The sequence below is a fragment of the Emydura macquarii genome, unplaced genomic scaffold (genome assembly GCF_026122565.2).
Source record: "Emydura macquarii macquarii isolate MOO-44397 ecotype Brisbane River unplaced genomic scaffold, CSIRO-AGI_Emac_v2 contig_306, whole genome shotgun sequence".
NCBI classification, from domain to species: domain Eukaryota; kingdom Metazoa; phylum Chordata; order Testudines; family Chelidae; genus Emydura; species Emydura macquarii.
In genome coordinates, this window is record NW_027130443.1 from 6085572 (window position 1) to 6108793 (window position 23222).

At 38.4% G+C, this 23222-nt stretch overlaps 1 protein-coding gene across 2 annotated transcripts in view; it reads right to left on the reverse strand.

Moving 5' to 3' along the window:
- AP3D1 (adaptor related protein complex 3 subunit delta 1) overlaps nucleotides 1-23222 on the reverse strand; it is a 62533-nt gene that overhangs the window by 30600 nt on the left and 8711 nt on the right. For both annotated transcript variants that reach the window (XM_067557740.1, XM_067557730.1), the window contains exons 2-8: nucleotides 9221-9316; nucleotides 8487-8567; nucleotides 7419-7499; nucleotides 5222-5329; nucleotides 3782-3911; nucleotides 1974-2113; nucleotides 1627-1700 (exon numbers count right to left, since the gene is read on the reverse strand). In XM_067557740.1, the coding sequence (XP_067413841.1) occupies nucleotides 1627-1700; nucleotides 1974-2113; nucleotides 3782-3911; nucleotides 5222-5329; nucleotides 7419-7499; nucleotides 8487-8567; nucleotides 9221-9316 (710 nt within the window). The remainder of the gene's footprint in view (nucleotides 1-1626; nucleotides 1701-1973; nucleotides 2114-3781; nucleotides 3912-5221; nucleotides 5330-7418; nucleotides 7500-8486; nucleotides 8568-9220; nucleotides 9317-23222) is intronic.

Sequence of the window (23222 nt, forward strand, 5' to 3'; positions counted from 1 at the left end):
GTATATGCTATTCTGGATACTACAAACGTGTATGTGATTTACCATAGAGCTCAACTGAAACCTCTACAATAGGGGCATCCTTAGTAAATGACGGAGGAATTTGATGTAAATGCATTCCACAGCATCTATAAAATCTGGGAGATTAAATAAGCCCTTGGTACATGTAGACTGATACAGAACCCTCAGTGACAGCATCCATTTGAGGCAGACACTGACAGCAATTGCAGCCTCCTCCTTTGGTGGCTATAGAAGGACCACATGAAGGAAGCCACCACAACCCAAAAAGCAGGCAATTACTGACCAAGCAATGGACAGTTTCAGAGCATCCCTGTCACCTGGAAACTTCTATAGAGCTCTCAGAAAACTAAAGCTCATTGTGTAGAACCCATGAGGGAGGGTGGTGGCAGCAGTGTCATCTGCCTTTCCCCCTACATCCCTGAGGGAAGAATCTCTCTGGGACGCATTGTAGACATAACAGGTGTAGGCTACACTTCCCAGTCTCAGTAGGGTGAAATATGGGTCTCTGTACAATTTTGAGCCATTTGACCAGCTCCCAGTACAAGTTATATTGTTATCTTTATGTAATATTATACACAATCATTGGGCCTTTAACATTTAACTGTCTTGTTAAATACAAAATTAAGCTTCCACCATGGAGTAGTCTCAAAAGAATGTTAAATGGAAGGACAAAATGTGGTTTGCTCAGGCACCACTCACTGCACTATTACAGAAGATACTGTACATGTTTGATTAAAAACTTGCTCACACACAGCTCACTTCCTTTTCTCTTCAATATTAATAATCAATCTTGTCATGACTATTGTGAGCCTTAACTGAAAAGATGCATTTTTTCCTAGTTCAGGGGTTCATAGAATCATAGAAATTCAGGACTGGAAGGGACCTCAATAGGTCATCTTGTCCAGTTCCCTGAACTGAAGCAGGACTAAATATTATCTAGACCACTCCTGACAGGTGTTTGTATAACCTGTTCTTAAAAACTTCTGGTGATGGAGATTCCACAACCTCCCTAGACAATTTGTTCCAGTGCTTAACTTCCTTACAGTTCCAAAGTCTTCCTAATATCTAACCTAAATCTCCCATGCTGAAATTTAAGCCCATTAGTTCTTGCTCTATCCTCAATGGATAAGGAGAACAGTTTATCACCTTCCTCTTTATACCACCCTTTAACTTACTTGAAGACTTATGCCTCCTTCAGTCTTCTCTTCTCCAGACTAAGCAAACCCAATTTTTTTCAATCTTTCCTTGTAGGCTGTGTTTTCTTGACCTTTAATCATTTTTGTTGCTCTCCTCTGGACTTATTCCAATTTGTAGCCAAATTTGTATAAATTTAGACATCTTTCTAGGCTCAGCGCAGGGGATTGGATTAGATGGTCTTTCTCAGGTTCCTTACAATTGCCAATCACATATTCACAAGAGATTTTAAAAGGATATTTTATATTAGGGTTGCTCCAATGACATAATTTTAACTTTTGATGTCTGGAGCCAAAATTTCCAGATGCAATAAATCTATGCAGACTCCAGTCATGCTAACAGAGTAACTGCTCACCCATCTAGTAGTAGGAGCTGAAGAATTGAGGAGGAGAAAAAAAATAATTTCAGACTTACCTATGTATGAGATTGGTAAGTGGCTCAATCAATTTCTTTCCCAGTCTAGGTTCTAATGGAGTAAGAGCACCAAACTATTTGAAAAGAAAAGGAGGAAGGGAAGTTCTTTTAATACCTAGCTTTTGGCAGGGTAAAACAGCACTATCATTTGTGTGTCACAACACAACAAAACAAGATTAAAAGAGGTTTTGTCTCCTGTTGGTTGTTATGTTCCCACCCATTATAACAGATGTCTGTTTCTTTTCCTTGTCCTTTGGATTTACTAGTAATTATGCCTCTAAGCAATAGCTTTATTTTCACATCCAAAGTACTGTTAATGAGCTACACAGAAGAACCGGAATACTTGCCAATTTTATAATTTTAATGAGGACCCAATTATTGGTTGAAGATGTCATCAACTTAAAAAAAAGCGGCGCAAGGGAAAGGTAGTTCTTGGGATTGCGTCTGGCCAGCTCACAAATAACATTTACTGCAGCAGACTGGACACCTGAGAAACAAAAGTGGGAGAAAAGGGATCCAATAAACAACTCAAATGTAGCTTGATGTTCATACTCAAAACAAACAGAACAAGAGCAGCCAAAGATTAGACTAGTACAGGGCTGGAATTATTGCTTATCCTCCTTTCCAAAGAGTTACTCCATGGAAGAAGTTATATTCCGGCATTTCAAAAGGGACCTGCAAATGATTTTAAAAAACCAGGCTTGTGCCCTTTTTGGCTGCTTTACGATATAAAGGTCCCAGAAGTTTTTCTTCCCCCTCTGTATATGTTTTCTACCTTAGAAGTACCAGGAATGTTAGCTCTGGTCCTTCCTTGTTTCTGTTGGAGGATTTGTTCAAGGGGTGGGCAGGTACAGAGCATGTATCACCATTAATCCTCACCCCTCAAATGTTTGACAAAAAGCTTCCTTTCCTCAAAGCATCCATTAGGCTTTTAAGTTAAATAGGTGTTATATGTGACAGAATTGTACACAGTGACTAAAAATTCCTTTTCATTTGTTCCAACTCCCACTTTCTTGGTTCTTGATCATAGCCTTTGCAATCTAGACAGAACATGGTTTCCTAATGGAAAACATAGGCAAGCAATGTTTTGAAGAACCTTTAATGGTTTATCTATCATCGAACACCAAAAAGAGCACAAGCCCAATTTTCTTCCTCTTTGCAGGTTACCTTTTAACATTAGATTGATTCTTTCATGCATCTATAGCTGGAAGCAGATCTTACCTTACCCTAACTAATTCAGTCCAGTGAATTTATTTAAATTCTCCCTCTTTAAACACATCAATTGAAAGTCACAGGCTTGAGTCCCAGGTGGAACTCTCAAAATGAATACACAGCATTTCAATTCAGTCGGGAAAATAAGCATCCTATGTAAATTTTGGGAAGACTGATTGGCTACAGAAATGTGAATATTTATGTCCAGCAACTGTAAGAGTTATTGAAGTTCTCTATGCCTCAGTTTCCTAGCTGCACTAGCTATGAGACATGCCAAGTATTTAGCCACAGTATTTTATCTTTTGTCTTGTAGCATTAACATTAAAACATTACAATACACGGCCCCAATTTCAGTTTTTTAAAAAATATGGAAGAGATTCTGCTAGATTACATGCAATATTTTTAAATGTTTACTTTATATCCAGATATTACAACCCAATCATTACAACTTTGTGCTAGGGCATGAGAAGCAAAAAACTGAAGCTGACTACTGTATTTTCAGTAGCCAAGCTAAGTGAACTACAAAACCTAAGAATGGTTTTATGTAATTAAGATTTAATCCATTATTTCAGACTAGTAAAAATGGCTTTTTAAACAAAACAAAAACAAAAAAAAATAAAAAGAACGAGAGTTCTGTAGCACTTTAAAAACTAACAAATTTAATTTCTGCAGGCATAAATTTGTTAGTCTTTAAAGAGCTACAGAACTCTCGTTGTTTTTGCTGTATACAGACTAACACAACTACCCCTCTGAAAAAAAACCAATGTGTTTTTAATCTGATCACATCCCTTTAAGCAGTTCAGACGCCTGCTCGTACGTACAGCAATAATTTATAATGTGTAACCTATTCTGCAGTTACCTTCCTTTGTCTCCACTGCTAAAAATTAATGTCTTTACAGTGGGCTCATCCTTCAATAAAAGTAGTTTACTAAAATTCACTAACCAGGATCTGGATCTTCCAGTTTCTCTTTAAGGCGAGGGAACGCAGGTCGGAGGGACTCGGGGTACTTCAAAAACACTTTGTACATGATTAACACTGCCTTCTTCCTGATATAAGGCTTTGTATGAGACATCTGTTAGTGAAACAACTGGGGTCAGACTCTTAACATGCTCACATTCCCAAGAGATTTCTTTCAAGATAGCATTGTTAATCTATGCCTCCACACCAATACCTACAAAAATTGGTTCTGTAGGGCAGTCTTTCCATGCAGCTGCTCTTTTAGCGCACTCATCATTTTAAGATAAAAAGCAAAACATTGTCAGTCATGCAAGTCAAAACAAATATTCAAAGCAATCCCTATGGGCTGACCAAGGATGTGTGATTTGCAAGAGATCAGGGTTCAAGGATCAACCACAAGACTCCCACACTCCAAATGCATTGTAGAGTGTCTGCTCCCTACTTGCCTATGGTAAAGAGATTGCCAGTCACTAGTTCTTAAAGTCGCTGCACTAAACTACTCCTACCATTCCACCTAACAAGTAGCATCAAACAGCGATCTTCAAGACAGAAGCACGTCCAGTCTCAAGCACTGCCATAGTTAGATGACAGAAGAGGCAATCAAGCTAACACAACAGAAGATGGGGGAAAGAAACAGTGTCTTAAACATATCAAAGCTTCTTTAACCAGACTGCTCCGTCTCGCCATTAAATAGTGTCTTCACCTTTGGTGTGACAATCAGCTCATAGGTATTAGTGCTTATCTCCATTACCAGCTCCTATCTGAAGGAGCAAGGTCACCCAACTGCACCCTAGTGCTGCTGACCCATCTGAAGTATAGAGTGGTGACAACACTTGAAAAAAGCACACATCATAAAAGTGGAAAGAGGACAAAGCACAGATCTTATTTCAGAAACATCACCTATTACAGACTCAGACTTTAAAGTCATAAGGGACCATCATGACCGTCTAGTCTGCACATTGCAGGCCACAGAACCTCACCCACCCATTCCTGTAATAGACCGCTAACTTCTAGCTGAACAACTGACGCTTTCAAAGCTGCTCTTCCTCCTGAGAAGTCAAGCTGAGCATTGTGAAGTGGTAGGAGCGACAAGGAGGACTATACTACCTGACCCAACATAGCAATAAAGTCAGTGCATGATTCTTACTTCAGGAGTGTCACCTACTTGTTACTGGTAGTTTGTGGTCCCACTTGGACAAGCTTCTAAAATGAACTCTGGGTGCACAATTTGTTTGTTAACTTTGAGACATGAACTACCAAAGAGATGACACAAATTAGGAGCTGTAAAGCTCCCAAAACACAAATGCCTAACAATCAATTACCAGTTTCAGGCATAGCACTCGAGTTTTACAAGAAATAGTATGCATCTAATAATCTAAATATAATCAAATGGAAAAAAGATTTGCTCACTTTTTATCAACTCACCAATGTCATGATGTCATTTGCCAAGTCTCTGGCAAGATCTGGAGTAACAAAACAGGACAAACCAGTCAGTGCAACTCCAGTATCATACTGGTTAGGGCTACTCAGATCCTAAAGGAGTAAAGACAGGGTTAAAAAACTTCTGATTTATTCCAAGAAAACTAAGGGTAAAAGACAAACATTTCAAACATAAATGACTAAAACTGCCCTGTTTAAACAGAGACAGAGCAGAGCTTCCTTTCTACAGAATGTCACAGCAAATATTCTAATTTCGGAGGATTTGGGGATTATCTGATTTTTTTGAGATGACTATCACTTCATTAGCACACATCCTCTCAGATATGGTTAGCCACTAGCTTAATATATATCATCATCTACATAACAAAACTATAGAATATTTGGAGCATAATAGTATGTAGTGGCACAAGCTGCATGTGCTTTTTGCTAGTGTTTAGGGTCTTTACAAATCTTGATTGAAATACTAATCCTACAGAAATCAGTGGGAGTTTTCTTACTGATTTCAGTGGGGCCAAGAATTCATGCCCATTGTTTAATGTAGTGTCCCTACATTAACCTTCCTACGTGACTAGTATAATAAGTATTCTCTCCTAAGTACCCATTAACTACAGTTTATCTTTCCAATAAAGACAGGATACCAGATACCAGTTAAACTGCAGAATACATTTTCTGTTGATTTTCAGTATTTTTTTAATTAAATGTTTTACACTCTTTTTAGATATTTCCAGTTTGAGAGGACTGTAAGATTTTATTATGCCTGTATCTGAACTTGTTCTGACAAGGGTTTTTAAAACAAAGTGGCCATGGAAAACGAGCAGTATTGCAGGACCAGTTCTTTAAAATTATGGCAATTAGTGCACAAAAACCATGAATAAAAACGCATAAAGTTTTCCATATGAACTCACAAGCTTAATGCTTAAGATTCCCATTCAAATGACAGGTTGGAGTTGGGAGTTCCAGACATGTAGTTCAGACTTTGGGGTAGTGTGCAATATACACTTCATTTTAGTACCTCTCAGAGGGTGGAGGAAAAAGATTAGGCTGGCAATAATGTGAAAGCAAACTTTAGAATGAATGAAAGTGAAAGCTCTACATTCTGTTTTGGTTTTAATGCTTTGGGGGAGGTGATGGTCCCCTCTACTAAATACATAGTTACTAGGTCAATGGAGCATAGAATAGCCTAAACAAAGACACTTTTAGTACGAAAACATCCATAAAAAGAATGGAACAGCCTTGAAACAATGTGATTTAAAGAATACCAGTATAGTGGATTCTGCATAACAAAAAGCTGAACATACAGTTATTAAAATAAAGGCTCTTGTCAGGCCTCAACACAGTTTAAAAATATGATTCTTTATATTAGAGATTGAACACAATCCCAACATGGCTGATTTATTCTGAAGCAAGCGAAAACTACGTTCAGCCATTTATAACAAAGCTAAGCACAGACAGGTATCTAATAGAAGAGTTGTCCAAGTATTTAGGGTCCTAGATTAAAAGGATGTTTATTTTAAAGACAAACTAAATTAACATTTGTTTTAAGATTTCTAATCTATTTTCAATAGCTGGATAGGGAAAAATGCAGCTTCATTAATTTTGAAAAGAATACAAGGGGCAAAACAAACGCCATGCCAAACCAAAAGATAAATACATTTGAGTAGGTTAGTACAAGAACAAACAGCCTTAATGTAAATACAGCTGCTGTTCACCTGTTTTCTGTATAATTATGAAAGGGAAGGCCAAGGGTCCATCAGTGCTGGATTAAGCAGTCTTTCATGGATCCAAAAAACAAGATCATTTGTAAATAGGTGCTCACCCAGTTCCCTTCAGACACTGAAGCACTCTCCCCACCCGTCAACCACTTGCGTTGGCATGTGTGACACTGGGAGTGTCAAGTAAGGTCAGGGTCTTCATGTTCATGCCGCATTCTGAACAAGCCCCGCCAGTTGGGCCAAGCACCACGGGGAAACAAACAATCTGACATTGGAAGTCAATTTTCTGATCAATCCCTGACAAACTCAGGTATCAGGCTGGAATGTGAGCCAAATGATAACAGCTCTGCTCACATACCTACATTCTATACGAAGCAGAGATCTTACACAGTTTTGAGACTTCAAGTGGGCAGACACAATAAACACTTTACAACAGTCTGAATTCCTTCCTATTGAAACTAGCACCTTACCTTTCTAATCTGATTGGTAGTCAGCATAATTACATCAGTCCCCTCATGAAAGCACTGAGAGGCAGCTAGGTAACCAATTCTCTGCATAGTGAGGAAAAACAGAAGGAAATAAGTCATTCACAAGTGTTGACTTTCCACAGCATCTTCAAATGACTAACTGGATGATTCTTCAGCAGTATTAGAATATTGCATAATTATACAAGAAGAATATGTTGTCTAGTGGTTAAAGCAGGCAACAGTGCACTATTGTTCTATATGCTTAGTCCTTGCACCAGTTGCTTGTGTGCATTTAGGCCAGTCACTTCACCTCTGAACTTCCACATCTGTAAAAATAAGGGTCTAATTTAACTACCTCACAAGAGTTTTAAAGCCACCACTCCAACTGGCATTATCTCCTTTGTCCATCTAATTACAGAAGCCAAGACTTCAAAGAGCCATGGAGACCGAACTCCTTTCTCCCCACTGTTGATAGCCCCTGAGACAAGGACAGATTCATCACTTCTGCTGCCCACATGTCAGGTGGAGCAAGGACTTCACTCTCCAGCATTGTCAGTTCAGCACCATTCACTCCAGCACTGAATTCACTTTAAAAAGGAAGATGACTGGTGGCCTAGCAACAGTTATATGGTAGATCTGATTCAGACCTACTGCTTCATTCTGGCTGAAATGGAAGTGCTCTTTTGGGGAAGGGGCCTACTTTTTTGGCTCTTGAACACTAACCGTTAGCAACAACTAAAGGCTGTTGACAGTCTCATCTCAAAACTTAGTCCAGCCCTTTTGGGCTAGACTGTAGTCTTTCCCAGTGTCAGACACTAACTCATGAAAAAGCATTCCAAAAATATAATGAATAAAAGAAAATACATCAACTGATAAGGAGCCTTGAGCAACCTAAACAGAAGAATAGAAACCAGGACTGTCACAAACATATACCCTGCATGGCTGGTGGAAGAAAGTAATGCTGATGTTTTACGTTCTGTCTGACTGGCGGAAGCAAAGATAAAATAATTTCAATCTATACTGGAGGATCCAGTTGGATGCGTTCGCTAGTCAATTATATAGACAACTTACTTTGAATGTAAACTTTGATGCACTCATTACTTCAATAATATTGAACGCAGCCCAACTGATGTCATAGCCCAGCATCTGTAACTGTTAGAAAAGGAGCCAAAGAATAATATTTTCAAAATACAAGACACAACAACCAGGAAATTTTTAAAAATGGAGCAACTGTAACAAGTTGAAAATATGCAGTAATACTACTATAGAATATATGTTCTGGATAGAATTAAATAGACAGGTGATTTTTCAGCTATTTTTTCCTACCCGCAGAATATAAAAGTTTCAAAGCAAAAGTCAGTTTTAATTAAGCAAGTTTCTGAAAAGAGTTAGAGTAATTTCAGGTACTAAACCTTCTAGTACATCTCTTTTAAAAAATGTTTCTCTCCCCTATTGCTGCGTGAAGGGCCCATACAAGAAGAGAGAAGTTGACTGTTGAGAAAAAATGGCAAAATCTACTATGTACGAAGGGTTGTCAAAATGCACAAAGAAAATTTGCCTAACCTTTCAGATACAGTATTCTTAGATGTTACTTGAAATACCAGTCAGTAAATATTCTCCCAACAGGAGTGATTTTTCTTTTAGTTAGTGTCCCTTTTACCCACTTTAGAAAATACCATGCTTAAGTCATATTACATAAGTAAAACTAAGAAAAGTAACTGAAAGCACAGTTCAAACAATTACTTGGCAGTTAGCAAGAGTAAAATAAAAGGTATTGTTACATTACACCTTAGCAAGGCACTTACATATGTAAGTTTGCAGACTGCATTTGCTTTCACTGCAATGTTATCCTGCTTCAGCTCCTGTTTGATCTCATCAATGCAGTGGGAGATGTACTTTGCCTGAGGGAAGAGAGATTTATTACTTTCATATTCAGTTACAATGAGCCACTCTTCATCCTGCAGATTTCATGCAATTTAGCAGGGCCTAACGTTAGTTTTTGTTTGCTCGTTTCCAATTTGTGACAAATTTTAATAACCCACTGTTTTGATAAGCATTCGATTCCGAAAAAAACTACTCGCTAATCAAAACCATTATGCTAACATTTAAATGTTACAGTCAAAAATATGTTGAAATGTTTCTTCAAATGTCTTTTCAATTCCCTGTGAATAAATCAGTTCAGCCCAGAGCCACTCTTTAAAAAACTTAACAGGAAAGAAGTTTTAGGAGGTTGTATATCTAGCAGTTGGAGCAGAAGCATAGAGTCAGGATTCTACTTTCACCATTTGTAGACCATACTAGTGATCTGCCTCACTGGGGAGTTAGGGCTTTATTTTTATTATGTTAACTTAGGATGCCAGGCACTATAGAAAGCACAGTATTAGGCTCATTACTAAAAATAATCGTAGGCTACTCTTTGTTAAATTTTCTTAATAGAAACTCCTACACTTTGGAGATTCCCCTTTTCAAATCCTTCACCGCACACACCTTTGACAACCCTTGTTACAGCCACAACTGTTCCAGCTGAAAACTAGATAGGACTGCCTTTGGAGCTCTTCAATGTCACTGCTTGCACACCAGAAGGGATCACTATTGAGCAACTTAAGGCATTGTTGCTCAGCCCCTCTGCCCACCCCAGGATTTCCCAATGCAGGTGAATAAGACAACAGCTCCAGAGGGAGCCAATAACTCCACCTTCTTTGCATATTTATATATTCAGCACCACAAACAAGCAAGCCCATATTCCCATTATACCTACCAAAGGGCCAGGGTACAAGAATTTTAGGAGGTAAATCTGGAGCAACTGTTAACTTCGCTTAGATTAATCTGATTTCTACCCTTTAAAAAAGCAGTATTTGGACTACTGCATTACTTAATATTCTCCTCTTTATACTGGAATTACTGCATTATCCTGCATGGTTTTGTCCCTTTTTCAGAATGTTGGAGTGATACTCGTGCATCAAGTCATAGGATTTAACCACTAGATAGTGAAGTAGGGAGGCTGTATTATCTTTAATAAAATGGAAGATCCGGGGGGGGGGGGGGGGGGAGGGGAAAGGAGACGAGAATATATATATTAGTGCAAACACAAACCATGGAGTGATTGAGCCAAGTTAGGGCAAGTAGCAACTGCTTATTAATTCAGGATCTTCACATTCCAAGGCAGCACAGTTCACACAGCTATAGTTAAATATATAGCAACATTTACACTAGAACCCTTTGTCAGGATACAAGATTACTGAGCACAGATCCATCATAGAGCAGTCTTGCTGACTCACCACTTTCACAAAATAAACAAAAGTGCTACAAAATTTGTAAGTTACAAGAGAGAAAAATGGAAGATGATCATTTCTGATTCTATTCAGCTCAGCTAGATCTCAGTTTTGCAGCCCCTGGATAATGCAGTGAAAAGTTTGGAGGGGAATGAAAAATGAATACTTTTTCCTTTTCATATACACAAGACATTTAGGGAAAAAAGACTAAATTACAACAAAATTGCCCTATGCTTTTAAGTAAATCATAGGACAAAAGCTTCAGTAGTATACATTTGAAATTTAGTAATTTATCTTACTGCCAGTATTTCTCATTCTATCAAAATAAGATTAAAATATAAGTAACAAAAAAGACAATCTTGAATTAAATAACAGACAGAATGATGAATTAAAGCTGGAATTTGGGTTCCATCTCTAGAGCTTATAACTATGTTCAAAAGGGTTTTAAAAGGGACATGGTTACTCAAATTTGACCTGAAATTCAAGTTTTTGTAAAAACAAGAGTTAATAAAATCTAGTTTGTATAAAAAATGCCCACTGTAAAGTTTTCATTTTATATATCAGCTTTCCCCTGCTGTATTTGGAACTGCTAGCCTGCAGTACTGAGAATCTGAAAATGAATGAGACTGAACAGAAATGAAGAGAAGACAGCATAAAGAAGATAATTTAAAATTCTTTCACCCAATCGAAAATGTTAGTATCAGTAGTATTGAAAATTGTTTACAATGTGATTTAAACTGACAGATTCCCTTTAAGGTGAACTATGAATCAAAGAAGTGTTAGCCTTTTACAAATTAAACAAAACCATCATGCTTTATTTCCCTTTAAATATCAAAATATCAGTATTCACTTCTCTCGCTTTGCTGGAAGACTTTGGCAAGATCTTTAGAAGCCCTAAATAGTGATGTCAGCTAATGCTGTAATATAAGTTTATTCTGATAAAATGAGATGTAATGCACAAGTCAGAATTAAGCAAATGTTGAAAAAAAGTCCAGAAATCGCATAAACAAAATACAGGCAAGAGTGAAGTTTGCAGCATGTGGGAACTTCAATTGCTTAGCTAGAGGAACCCAAAGAAATGCGAAGTCAGGCGCGTTTTTTATAAAAAGAACATTTTTTAATGTTTTCTTTGCCAGTCCAACATTTTTCTCAGTGATATTACACCGAAAATTCAATTTTCTTATGAAGAATTTGTTCCAAATTTGGAGACTAAATTCATTCATAAATGCAAGACAGAGGGCCCGGTTTTAAAGCACAAATCTCAACTGTTACCTTAACCACTGAGTCTCTATAATTAAGTTATTCATTCTACAGAGGTTTCCAGGTACCATTTAAAGAACACTATGACCTCAGTGTCTCACTCATTGTTTTAATATCATAGCCTGTGAGTTTGCCTTCATATACTGAACTTTGAATATCAAAATAATTGCTTTGTAAAGAGCTTTGAAACATCCACAGTATGAAAGACTATGTAGAAAACCCAAATTCAATCTCATTCAGACACTGGAGAAAAACCATAACAAGAATTTAATCTAAAACTTTTGATATTTATAATATATGCAAATTTGACAGGAGATGCTGATAGATTCTCTTACGTGATGTGCAACTGAACTCTTAGCAATATCTTGTACCTTGCATTAAATATTTCATGGTCATGTAGCTGTGTACTGGAACAGGTGTCATAGAATCCTTCACGTGCGTATCTGGTTCCTGTATCTTGGCAAGCAACATCAGTACTAGCTTTCAATGCCAGGACTACAATGCAGATCCTCACTCTTCAGGCCAAGAAAATAATCACCATCACAGCACCTATCTATATCTCAAAGCTCTTTATGGACATTAAATGAAGCCTGACAACACCCATGAGAAGGTCAATATCCCCCCACGCTATCGATAAAGAAAATTAGAATTGAAATATTAAGTGGCTTGCATATGTCTTTGGTAAATAAGTCTTTCCTAAACAAAAAAGAACATATGTTGAGCCCAGAAAAGTAAAAGCAAAGCATGGCTGACAAGAACAAAATTCAGGGTCCCAAGTTCCCTCCCTCGCTCGCTTCTAGCATTAAAAATTTAAAATATGCCATAGTTCACTGCACCAAAGTGACAGAAAACTAGCGAAGATTATGAAAGAAAAGACAACTGAGCTCAGTATATTGGCAATTTGTAAAATCCCTGCACTTCCATCCTCCCAGATCAGCAAGAATGTTTTTGCATATCTTGATTGGCTTAGTTGACCCTTTAATTATAGATTACATACTGAAAAATCGTACAAGTTCAGAAGTATATCAGAATCTAAAGGCAGGTACTAAAGTTGGAATCTAAGAGCAGATACTCACTACTTAGTAAACTGGGGATTATTATTGTGCTTGTGTTTTACTTGCAGAGTTGCAACCTTTTCATTTTGGCCAATGTGTGCCTTCTTACATTTGAGGGATAAATATGCTTACACAAGTGAATTATTTGGATTGTAGTAGCACCTAGGGACTCCAATCATATAGAGTAGGACTATTATCCTAGGCATTTTACAAATACATAATAACAACACAGTCCCTGACCCAAGGAGCTTATTTCAGAGTATTTTGTTTCAGAAAACCTTTGCCAGCTCTCGTCCTCCCACTTCCACCCACTGGTTTACTCAGTGTTTTTTTAATCAAGGAAATCAAGTATAGGGTTTTTAGGCTGTGGGGAAATATCAAAACAAACCCGTGGAATCTTGACATTTGATTTAAGAGTTTACTGTTGGAATGCCAAAATTAGCTTGCGTTTTCAAAGTTAAGTCTCTGCTTTGTGGTTACAGATTTCATCCTTATGAAATTGTGCATCTGTGTCCCTCTTTCACAATCCATATATAACAATGAAAGGGTGGAGTGAAACAAAGACAACATGCCCAGGAATATAAATAATTGCAGTAAGAACCTCTAGCAGCTCAGATCATTCTGCCTCTGGCCTGAAGTCTCTCAAAGTGCTAGAGGTGTCTACTAATGGTCCATTAATAGCAGGGCTATTATATTTTATTGCTCATTTATGCCTTTATTCTTCTTTCATGAACCAAACAGAGGTCTGTCATGAAAAGTCTAGTTACAAGATGTTTGCCACAACGAGAATTTGAAAAGAAACCCTAGTTCATCTTGTGTACCAGATAAGTCCTGTTCTTTTTTGCAGCCACATATCACTCAAACTAGAAACTGACCAATACATCTAACTTCCTCCATTTGCCGATAGCTTTTTAAAAAGCTGATTATGTAAACTTCCATAAAAATGCTAGAACAGAAAAGGCTCTCAGGAGCACATATAAAATGAAAGCTGCCAAGCAGGGACACACATGTTCACTAAGCCTCACAGGGTATGTCTACACAGCAAAGAAAAACCTGCAGTTGGCCCGTGCCAGCCCACTTGGGCTTGTAGGGCTCGAGCTAAGAAGCTGGAGTCTGCGCTCTGGAACCCTCCCACCTCACAGAGTTCTAGAACCTGGGCTCCAGCCTGAGCCAAGAAGTCTACAAAGCAATAAAACAACCCCTTTGCCCGAGCCCGATTTGGCTGGCACAGGCCAGACATGGGTTTTTGTTTGTTGCACAGCTATACCCTCGATGTTTAAGAATCAGAGTAGTGTTGAACTGAATACATACGGGTATTCCATTTGGTCTACAACCTATGCCATCATTCATTGCACACAACCATAAGGGACAGAGAGAATTCCCATATTGACTGTACCGCATGAACTATAGCAGTACGGTGAGGCAGTACAACCTTTGTGTTTAGACAAGCCTCGAGCGTACAACTTTTGGGGTATGTGGCACTAAACTGCACCAGGTAAGGGAAGGATGATAAAAGCATGAACCATTCTGTAACTGCCTTCCATCTCACTTATAAATCTCCAATGTAGTTTTAGATTACTTGTTCCTTATCTGAATTTTTACAGCTCCCACAGTAAATCTCTACTTGGTGCCGCCATTAGATTAAAATGAGTTCAATAAGGTTCCTTTGAATAAAAAAATCTAAGTGTATTAGGGGACTAGGAATCAGATCTGTCATAGTAAAACTGAATTCAAGTTTTGCGGGAACAGAACAATCCCATTCCAAAATATCTATTAAGAATACAGGAAACAAAAGACCCTATATATAGAAAGCTTTAAGAGATCAGTGGGTATTAACTCTTTGTTAATCCCTGGGGAATAACACTGTCTATGAATGAGGAATATGGAAGAAAAACATTGATCTAGTTAGCTTTCCATTACATTTATATATCCAAGATCCCTGCCCAAGCCACATTTGTTACCATACTAAAGGGGACAGTGTTTGAATGAAAGGTAAGGAGGAATAGACCATGCAGGAGTTCATCCTTGTTCTCAGTCATGAAGCACATGTGGGCCTTTGTAAAGCACCAAATGTTTGGTTTCACCAGAGTATTTACAAAGATGATAACCCCCAAATCCTCCCATTGCTACCTTCAAGCTGCACAATTCAGACAATGAAACTGGAGAGTAGAAAACAGAATGATCACTAATTCATTATGATGAGGAAAACTCGTTTTTTGAAGTCCATAGGTGTGGTAGTCCCAAAACAGGACCTAGGAAGTGACCAAAAGAAGAGTATCTAGTTATTTGAACAGAGGATAGCGAGTCAGGATTCCTGTGTCCTATTCCTAGCTCTTCTACTGACTCATCGACACCTTATGCAAGTCACTTCTGCACAGCAGTATCCCAGTCTGTTAAATGGAGTAAATACTTACCTCACAGCGATTTACAGAGGCTATGGGTATGTATACACTGCAGCTGGGAGTGTGCCTCATAAGCTCAGGCAGACAAACACGTGCTAGCTCTGCTTGAGCTAGTGCGCTAAAAACAGCGCCTGCGGCACAGGCTAGCTGCCTGAGTACAAGCCTGGCAGCTAGACTGTGGATCTGTATTGGGCAGCTAGACTGTGGCACAATGACCACACTGCTTATTTTTAGCACACTAGCTCAAGCAGATCTAGTGCATGACTGCCTGCCTGGGCTGAGAGGCATGCTTCCAGCTGAAGTGTAGACATTCCCTTAGTTTTCTGTGAAGCACTTTTGAGACCCATGGAATCAAAGGTGCTATACATTAAGTGCAGCTTAGTCCTTTCTAGAAAGAAGGGTGCAGAGCTATTTTTGGGTCCACTTCTTCCAAACATAGATTAGGCCTAACGGAGAAGGCAAACAGACTACACTCTTAAATATCATATTCAACAACAGTCACAGGTTCAGTTTTTAAATTTTATTTTGGTTTCCATAAAAGCCTCTTTTTAAGTGATCCAAACATGCTAGCTAGCTGCTCATACATTCTGACTAGTTAAACTGAGGCATCCATCTGTCAGTCATAATATTTATGTATCTTGCCTTTTAGGCACCCCACAAAAAACCACCATACATTGGGACACACACTAAATAATTAAAATGGACCTTTCAATCTTTAAGCCAGTTCGGAACCCGTGAAACCACAAACAGCAAGCCCCAACAGAATCACTTCCATGCTTTAGCAACTGATGACTGCAAATCCAACAAAATGTGGACAACTGCAGTCAAAAGTTGAAGGATACAGACAGGATTATACAGGGAAAAGGAGACTTCAAATTAAGTGAAAGGTGAAGACTTATGATCCTTTAATCTGGCTAGTATGCCAAGAGGAACAATCCCCAGGCAAAACATTGCTGCAATCACCTTGGTGACTGAAAACCATGTGAGAAAATAAGGGGGGGAAAGATTGTGCAGAAACACTTACATGGCAGTATAGCTAAAATTCAAGTGAAAAATGCAGATGTACACAGTAATTATTTAGCAAAGCTGGGAATATAGCATGAAGTCATAGCACCCCTCTCCTAATATATGCAACAAAACAGTTGCGGGTAAGCATTATTTCCACATTTATAAGATGTATAAAGACTGATTCAACAAACTGCATAAGTCTGAGTCCCAAGAATTCATCTTGAAAATGCAAATATTTTAAATTAATGCAGAAAGATTAAATCAATGATATTGGAGAGGCAAAGATGGGACGCATAAATCAGATACTTGACTGTCGTAATCCCTTCAAAACAGTTTTTTGTGAGAAACCAAAGCACAAACTCAGACTTTCATTTTCCCAATCTTTCATCTTCCCACAAGCCACGCTTTTCTTGCAAGATCACATTTCATCCTGGTAAAAGTGAAGCATCTGAAGTGAAGCTGAATTTTTTTAGCTGATTAACATTTATTGAAATGTCTAATTTAACAACAGTTAAATCTCCAGAGTATGTGCTTCTTTACATTTAAGCCTCTGCTCTCATTTGCTTAAAACTTAGTATTTCAAGGCTGCTGCCAAGGACACTAATATTTTAGAGCATACATCACCATGGCAACTTATACAAAGTTTACACATTAATGCTACTATTGTCAGTAATTTTAAGTAAACAGGACAAGCAACCATCAAAATCAATCAAAAGTTGCTAAACTAAGAGTGACTTGCATCATGCCCTGTAGGCTGCTATGTTCTGGCGAACCACCACAGGCAGAGAGAGGTACGAAGTCAAGACCCTCCACTAAGTTCTATCATTTACCAATCCTTCAGAGCCCAATCCTACTGGATCTGCCACTACTGATTTGTCTGATGGTTTTATACTGCTGCCCATCACTGTGATATCCAAGTGTCCTCTATGTCAAATCAATAGCAGAGTCTAAGTGGTCTTCATGGGAGTAACCGTCTCCTCTCTCTTTTCAGAGTGAAAAACTCTGTTTGACATCGTTTTTTTCTTTTTGGGCAGGGATGGTGAATGCTGATTAATGTTGTGAATATGGTATCAAGTCAGGTGGTCTCTCAAATAAGTGGTTCCCACATCATGACAGAGAGCCAAGAACTGGAGAGGATGAAATAAGTAGGAAGATGGAACAAAGAACTGAGGTCATCTACAAAACCTCATTCATGTTTTATTTCCTTTTATTTAAAAAAACTAGATTTTTTTTTTTGGCTTTATAACTCAGACAGATATGAAGTTCAAGTGAGCTCCCAATAATGTGGAAGCATTGATTCATGGGATCACGACCTTCATGGGGTCACATGGTTTCTGAAAAGTCTATCACAATGGCTAGCAAAAAAAATCAGCAACATCTGCTCTCTCTATTTGATAGCATTAAGAAATACTATTTAGATACTAGCCATTTGAGAGTACTACAATGCTTAATGCAACACTGACTGACATTCTGTGGAGGCAAAACTGCTTCTGCTTCAAGCAGAAGATAGTTGAGACTATGCTGGTAACAGTGTAATTGCTGCCTGATAAGCCAATGAAGTAAGGCTGGAAATAAACAGCAGAAATTACCTACATGGCCTTTGGAATAGTACACGGCCTTTGGAATAGAAGTATTTTAGCTTCCCTCAAAGAAGGCATTTCACATGGACCAACACCAGCATCAGAACAAATCTGGTTCAAGATTTAGGCTTTAAAGGACAAGGTTTTACACAAACCAATAATCCCCTACCGTGATTGAAACCCAAACACCGAAGTATGACAGCGCAGGAGAAACAAAAGGTAAAATTAAGTAGTAACTGACGATGAACAGAAGTAAAACTGATTAGCATATTTTCATTGTCCAAAGGAAAGACAACAGTAAACAATGCTAAAAACATTAGGTTACATACCTGTAGTTTTAATAACTTCTGTCATCAGTAAGAGTTAAGATATTTAAAACTGCTTAACTTTAAAAACAGAAAAAAAATGGTCAAATGTAATACTATTAGAGATATGTTCGTTGTCTTTTACTCAGTGTTCCACGACTGTCTGACAGTTCTGATGTATAATCAGAAATTGAGCTCTCTTTTGACAAAGAAGTTTTGCCAATTTTTGTTCATCTTGGGCATACACTGGACTAGATCTTCGACTGCCGTAAATTGTCATAGCTCCACTGAAGCCAAAGGAGCTACGATCATTTATATTTGCTGAAGATGTGGACTCAAGACTAGTTTATTTGTATTACAGTAACACTCAAATACACTCAGGGATTGGAACCCCACTGTGCTAGGCACTGTACATGCTAATAATGAAATACAATCACTGTCCCAAAGAATTTACTATAAATCATAGTGACACTCCTAGGATGTTGCTCTAAAAAATGACAAGTTTTACTTTTACTATAGATCCTCTCAAATGCAGTAAAAGTGCTATTGACAAATAGATAAAGTAGTGACTATAGCTAGTGGGGTAAAGTCATCATTCAAGATTTTAATATATCCATATCAAGACGCCGATCCCAGTGAATTTAAAAATTAACTACACAAATCTCTCTATTTGGCCATACCCTTTAAGACTTCGGGAATGTATTGAGGAAAAAATACAGTCCTCTGATAGCACTCATATACCTGGTCTACTTGACTTCACTCCTTTCCATTAAAAGAATCTGGCTTCAGCTTTAAATATCCTGCAAAGCAGGTGTCTACACTAGCATTTCCTAACCAGTGGGTCATGACCCTCAGGGAGGTCACGAGGTGTTGAAAATGTTATTACAACCTGAAACAAGAAAATTCTCACTTCCTTAGTGTCCCACATGCCCTGACACTTCAAAGTCAAGTATTTTCTATCAACCTCTTGAAACATACAAGTTACATAGGCTTATCAGTGACACTTTTTTACCTTTACTCTTACAGTAGATACAGAGGGTCATGATTTTTTTTTTTAAACACTTAAAAGTACAGAGGTTGACAATCTGAAAAGGCTGACTTTAGATACACAACTTTTAATTATCTCACCACTTTACTTCAATGCAAAAATGCTGTGTGAAAACCCTATTTCCAGGGTTTCTTGATTGTAAGCAGAGGTAAATAAAGGACTGACTGTATTTTTATTGAGTCTTGCAGGTAACCAAACACCTGTTCCAGAACATCTCCTTAGAATCTTGAAAATAATAAGCTATCCTCACCATTTTGCTCTTCTGCAGTTTGTAAATATTGATTACCCTCCAGCCTCCACATGGAACACAAAACATACAACTTCTGAAGTTTGACAAAAACAAAAATCATGTCATCAGTGACTTCAGATTCATGCTGCTTCTTTGAGTAACTGCCTCTACAGAAGCAGAATCAGAAGCATTACAGATGTAATACCCTAAAATCTAGACACTCTTGTGGTTGCATGTCTTTCTACATAAATTATCACCTTAATATTAATGAATTTAGGCTGAATAAACCACTCTCTCGCCCAAGAACATAAGTTCCATTAGAAGTAGAATTCCAAATTGATTTAGACCAGTGTTTCCCAAACTGGGGGTCCCAACCCAAAAGGGCATTGCAAGACTATTGTAGGGGGGGGGTCACAAGAGCAGTGGCTGCTGGCCGGGTGCCCAGTTCTGAAGGCTACCAGCAGCAGTGCAGAAATAAGGGTGGCATGGCATGGGGTTAGAGGGTTGTCACAGCCTAAAATATTTTCAAAGGGGGTCCCAGCAAAAAAAATGTTTGAGAACCCCTGATTTAAACTCACATCCATATGCATGTATGAGTAGACAGAGTGAGATGAAGTTTAGCAATGCAATGAGATGACAAGACTTGACATGCCTGATATTAGAGGTGAAAAAAATATATTTTTAAATGTTGAAGCCTTGTTTACTAAATAGCAGAAGAAGGGCACACACCTATTCTCCATCTCCAGAGTCAACTTTGAGGCCAACAGAAAACCAAACTGAACATTTCCCAAATGAGCAAAAATGTGTAGATGGATTTTTAAGGGAAAAATGTTTCACATATCAGAGTTTTCTGACTTCCTTGAACCTTTTACCACACAGCATATGACCAGATATATTTCTACATTTCAGTACATGCGTATCTCAGGCTTTGGTGAACATATGCTTCGCCATATACAGATAAACCTTTTGTTGTGGGTGCTGAAAAAAATCACTTCCAAAAAAGTAATATAGATTGTTCTAGTCCTCCCCTCCCCCGCCCCACCATTACCACCACCACCACTAATGGAATCTCTCCATGTCCTTCCAGGAGTCGTGGTTGGGAGTGCTGGAGCTGCAGATGCGGTCACCACCAGGAGTGGGGTGAAGAGCGAAGCTGGGAGGCACTCCCTCCCCACCTCCTGTGGGGTCCGGCCCAGGTCCCGCCATGCCCCCTCAAATGTTCCTCAGTGCTGCCCTAGTGGGGCACGTCCCATAGTTTGGGGACCACTGTTCTAGTCACACAACTGCTTGAAATTAGTTTAGCTGAAAGAAAATCACAAATATTATAACCGGGTCAGTCAGTTGTGTTTATTAACATTGTCTACATATACACAAAACAGACAAAAGATTAAAAATATATATAATTGCAAACATAGTACTAAAGTTTGTGCTAAGCTATCAGACATTCTAAACAATAAGGTTAAGCTGCAGAATGGTTCATGTCAAGTTGCTGCTCTTTTTAGTCCACTACAAATGCTTTTTTGCTGGTTTCTCCAATTCAAGTCTGTAGAACAAGCAACAGAGGGGCAGTTATCTCACCTGCTCAAACCAAACGTATAGTCCTTAATAAAATGAAGCCCAGTCACACACTTGTTATAGCTGGAAGTGACAATTCATTCATTCATTGTGAAAAACAAAGCTTTCTTATCCACCTATATTAACACCCACTTACCACACCTACTAACATTTTAGCAAATAAATACAAATGTACACCGGATGGAAAATCTAAGTTTAACTATTAGATCAACTAACAGCATCTAAAACTGAATGCAAAGAAAAAAACTTGTCTGAACAGATTAGCTTCTGCTAATCCGTGAAATGAAACTTAAAGAAATGCAATAAAGGGCAAAATAATAGCATTCACCTGAGTGTTCCGTGGACTATTTCTGTAATTAACCTCATGTCCAATGATTAGAGACACCTAGAAATTATCTTCCTGAAGCTTTTTTCACAGATGTATTTAACATGATTCTAAAATATTGCCATAGCCATTTTCACAGTTCAGGGCAAGTGTACCTGTATTTTTTGCTTATGGCTTACCAATGGCACACACTCTAGGCTTGCGGCTCCTCAGCTTGCGGCTCTCTTGGGTGGAGACCCATGTCTCTCTTTCCTGATCAGGATTTTTCCTTGCTGCACAGTTCCCTACATACGCTGAGCTCCCCAGAAAATCAGACTGTCTAAGCAGACCTGTTTTGCTTTCTCCTCAGAGGCTATAAACAGCGTAATTGCCCCCAGTTTTAAAATACCACACAGCCCTTTCTAAGAAAGCACATTTATTCTTAATGTGAAAGCATTACAGAGAAAACATATTACAATAAAGGAACATACATGGATGCTAATAAATTTACCAGAGATCACCCTCAAATCCAACAAGGGTTCTGGCAGGTGATCAGTCCTTCATACCCCACCAAGGGTTTTTTTCTGTGGTTACACGTTCATAACAGCTGTTAGCACAGAACAAGAACCCCATGAATAGTTTATGTAGCTTGTGCCTTTGATTTGTCCTCATGTAATAGACAAAGGCCCCGTTCTGGAAACTTCAAAAAGCAAGTCCTTGTATAACTGAAGGGGTGTACATTTGCATACACCTCACACTAGAGATTTCCTGGGAAACCCACCTGTTTGTCCCAAAAGTTCATTCTTACCTGGCACACTGTTTCAAATAGCACTTTGAAACTCATACACTGAGTCACTTTCCCCAGTACAGAAATAACATACAATCCCATAATAATACATAAATTGTGCATTTATAATACAAAGCTATTTAAACTTAATTCAATGAAATCTCTCAAGATATTGCAGGAAATTGCCATATATGTGTCGGCCATTTAAACTTGTCTTCTCATAAGAATGTGCCACACACAGCTTCTACTAGGATGAATATCACTTTTGTGCTGCTAACCATATACTTCCTGTACTTTTTTCTTGTTCAAATATCTCCTTAATCCCAACACTTTGATTTAACCACACACCCCCCACATTATCTTCAGAATATACCTCAGTGCTATGAAGCATTTTAGTCTTTCAAAATGGATACTGTCAGATTTTAATAAACTAGTGAACGCAGGCTTCTTTATAACTGGCCCCATGATTCAGTCTTTTTTCTGCATGTAAATAGTTTAATGCCTCCCCTGCTGCTCATTATGCCACACAAATACAATATGCTGTGGAAGAACATTTCTATACTAACTACTCTAAAGTAATCAATCTATGTACATGAAGCATCTTCTCTAATCTGCAGTGAAGGGGAGGAGTCTTAATGAGGTCTGTGGACAAGTGCCATGCCAGGAAAGATCACAAGTGACAGAGCCTCTCTCTCTCTCTCTAAAACAGAGCAGAGACATCTACCATGTTTAATCTCTCCTGTGGCTGAATCAACAAGCCCCATGGAATACAAAACAGCTCTTTGAAGAGCCACCTCCGAAGCGCAAAACTGTGAGTCTGCTGTCTTTCTAAAGGTTCCCTACTCCCAAACCTGAATGTGCAGATTCTCCTTAAGAGCAGTCATGGATGCAATGTCTATCTCAATAATGCCAGCAGGAGGATTGAGGATGCAGGAGCAGCAACATAAGTAGACTTGCTTTGGGACTTCAAGTGATGAAGGTG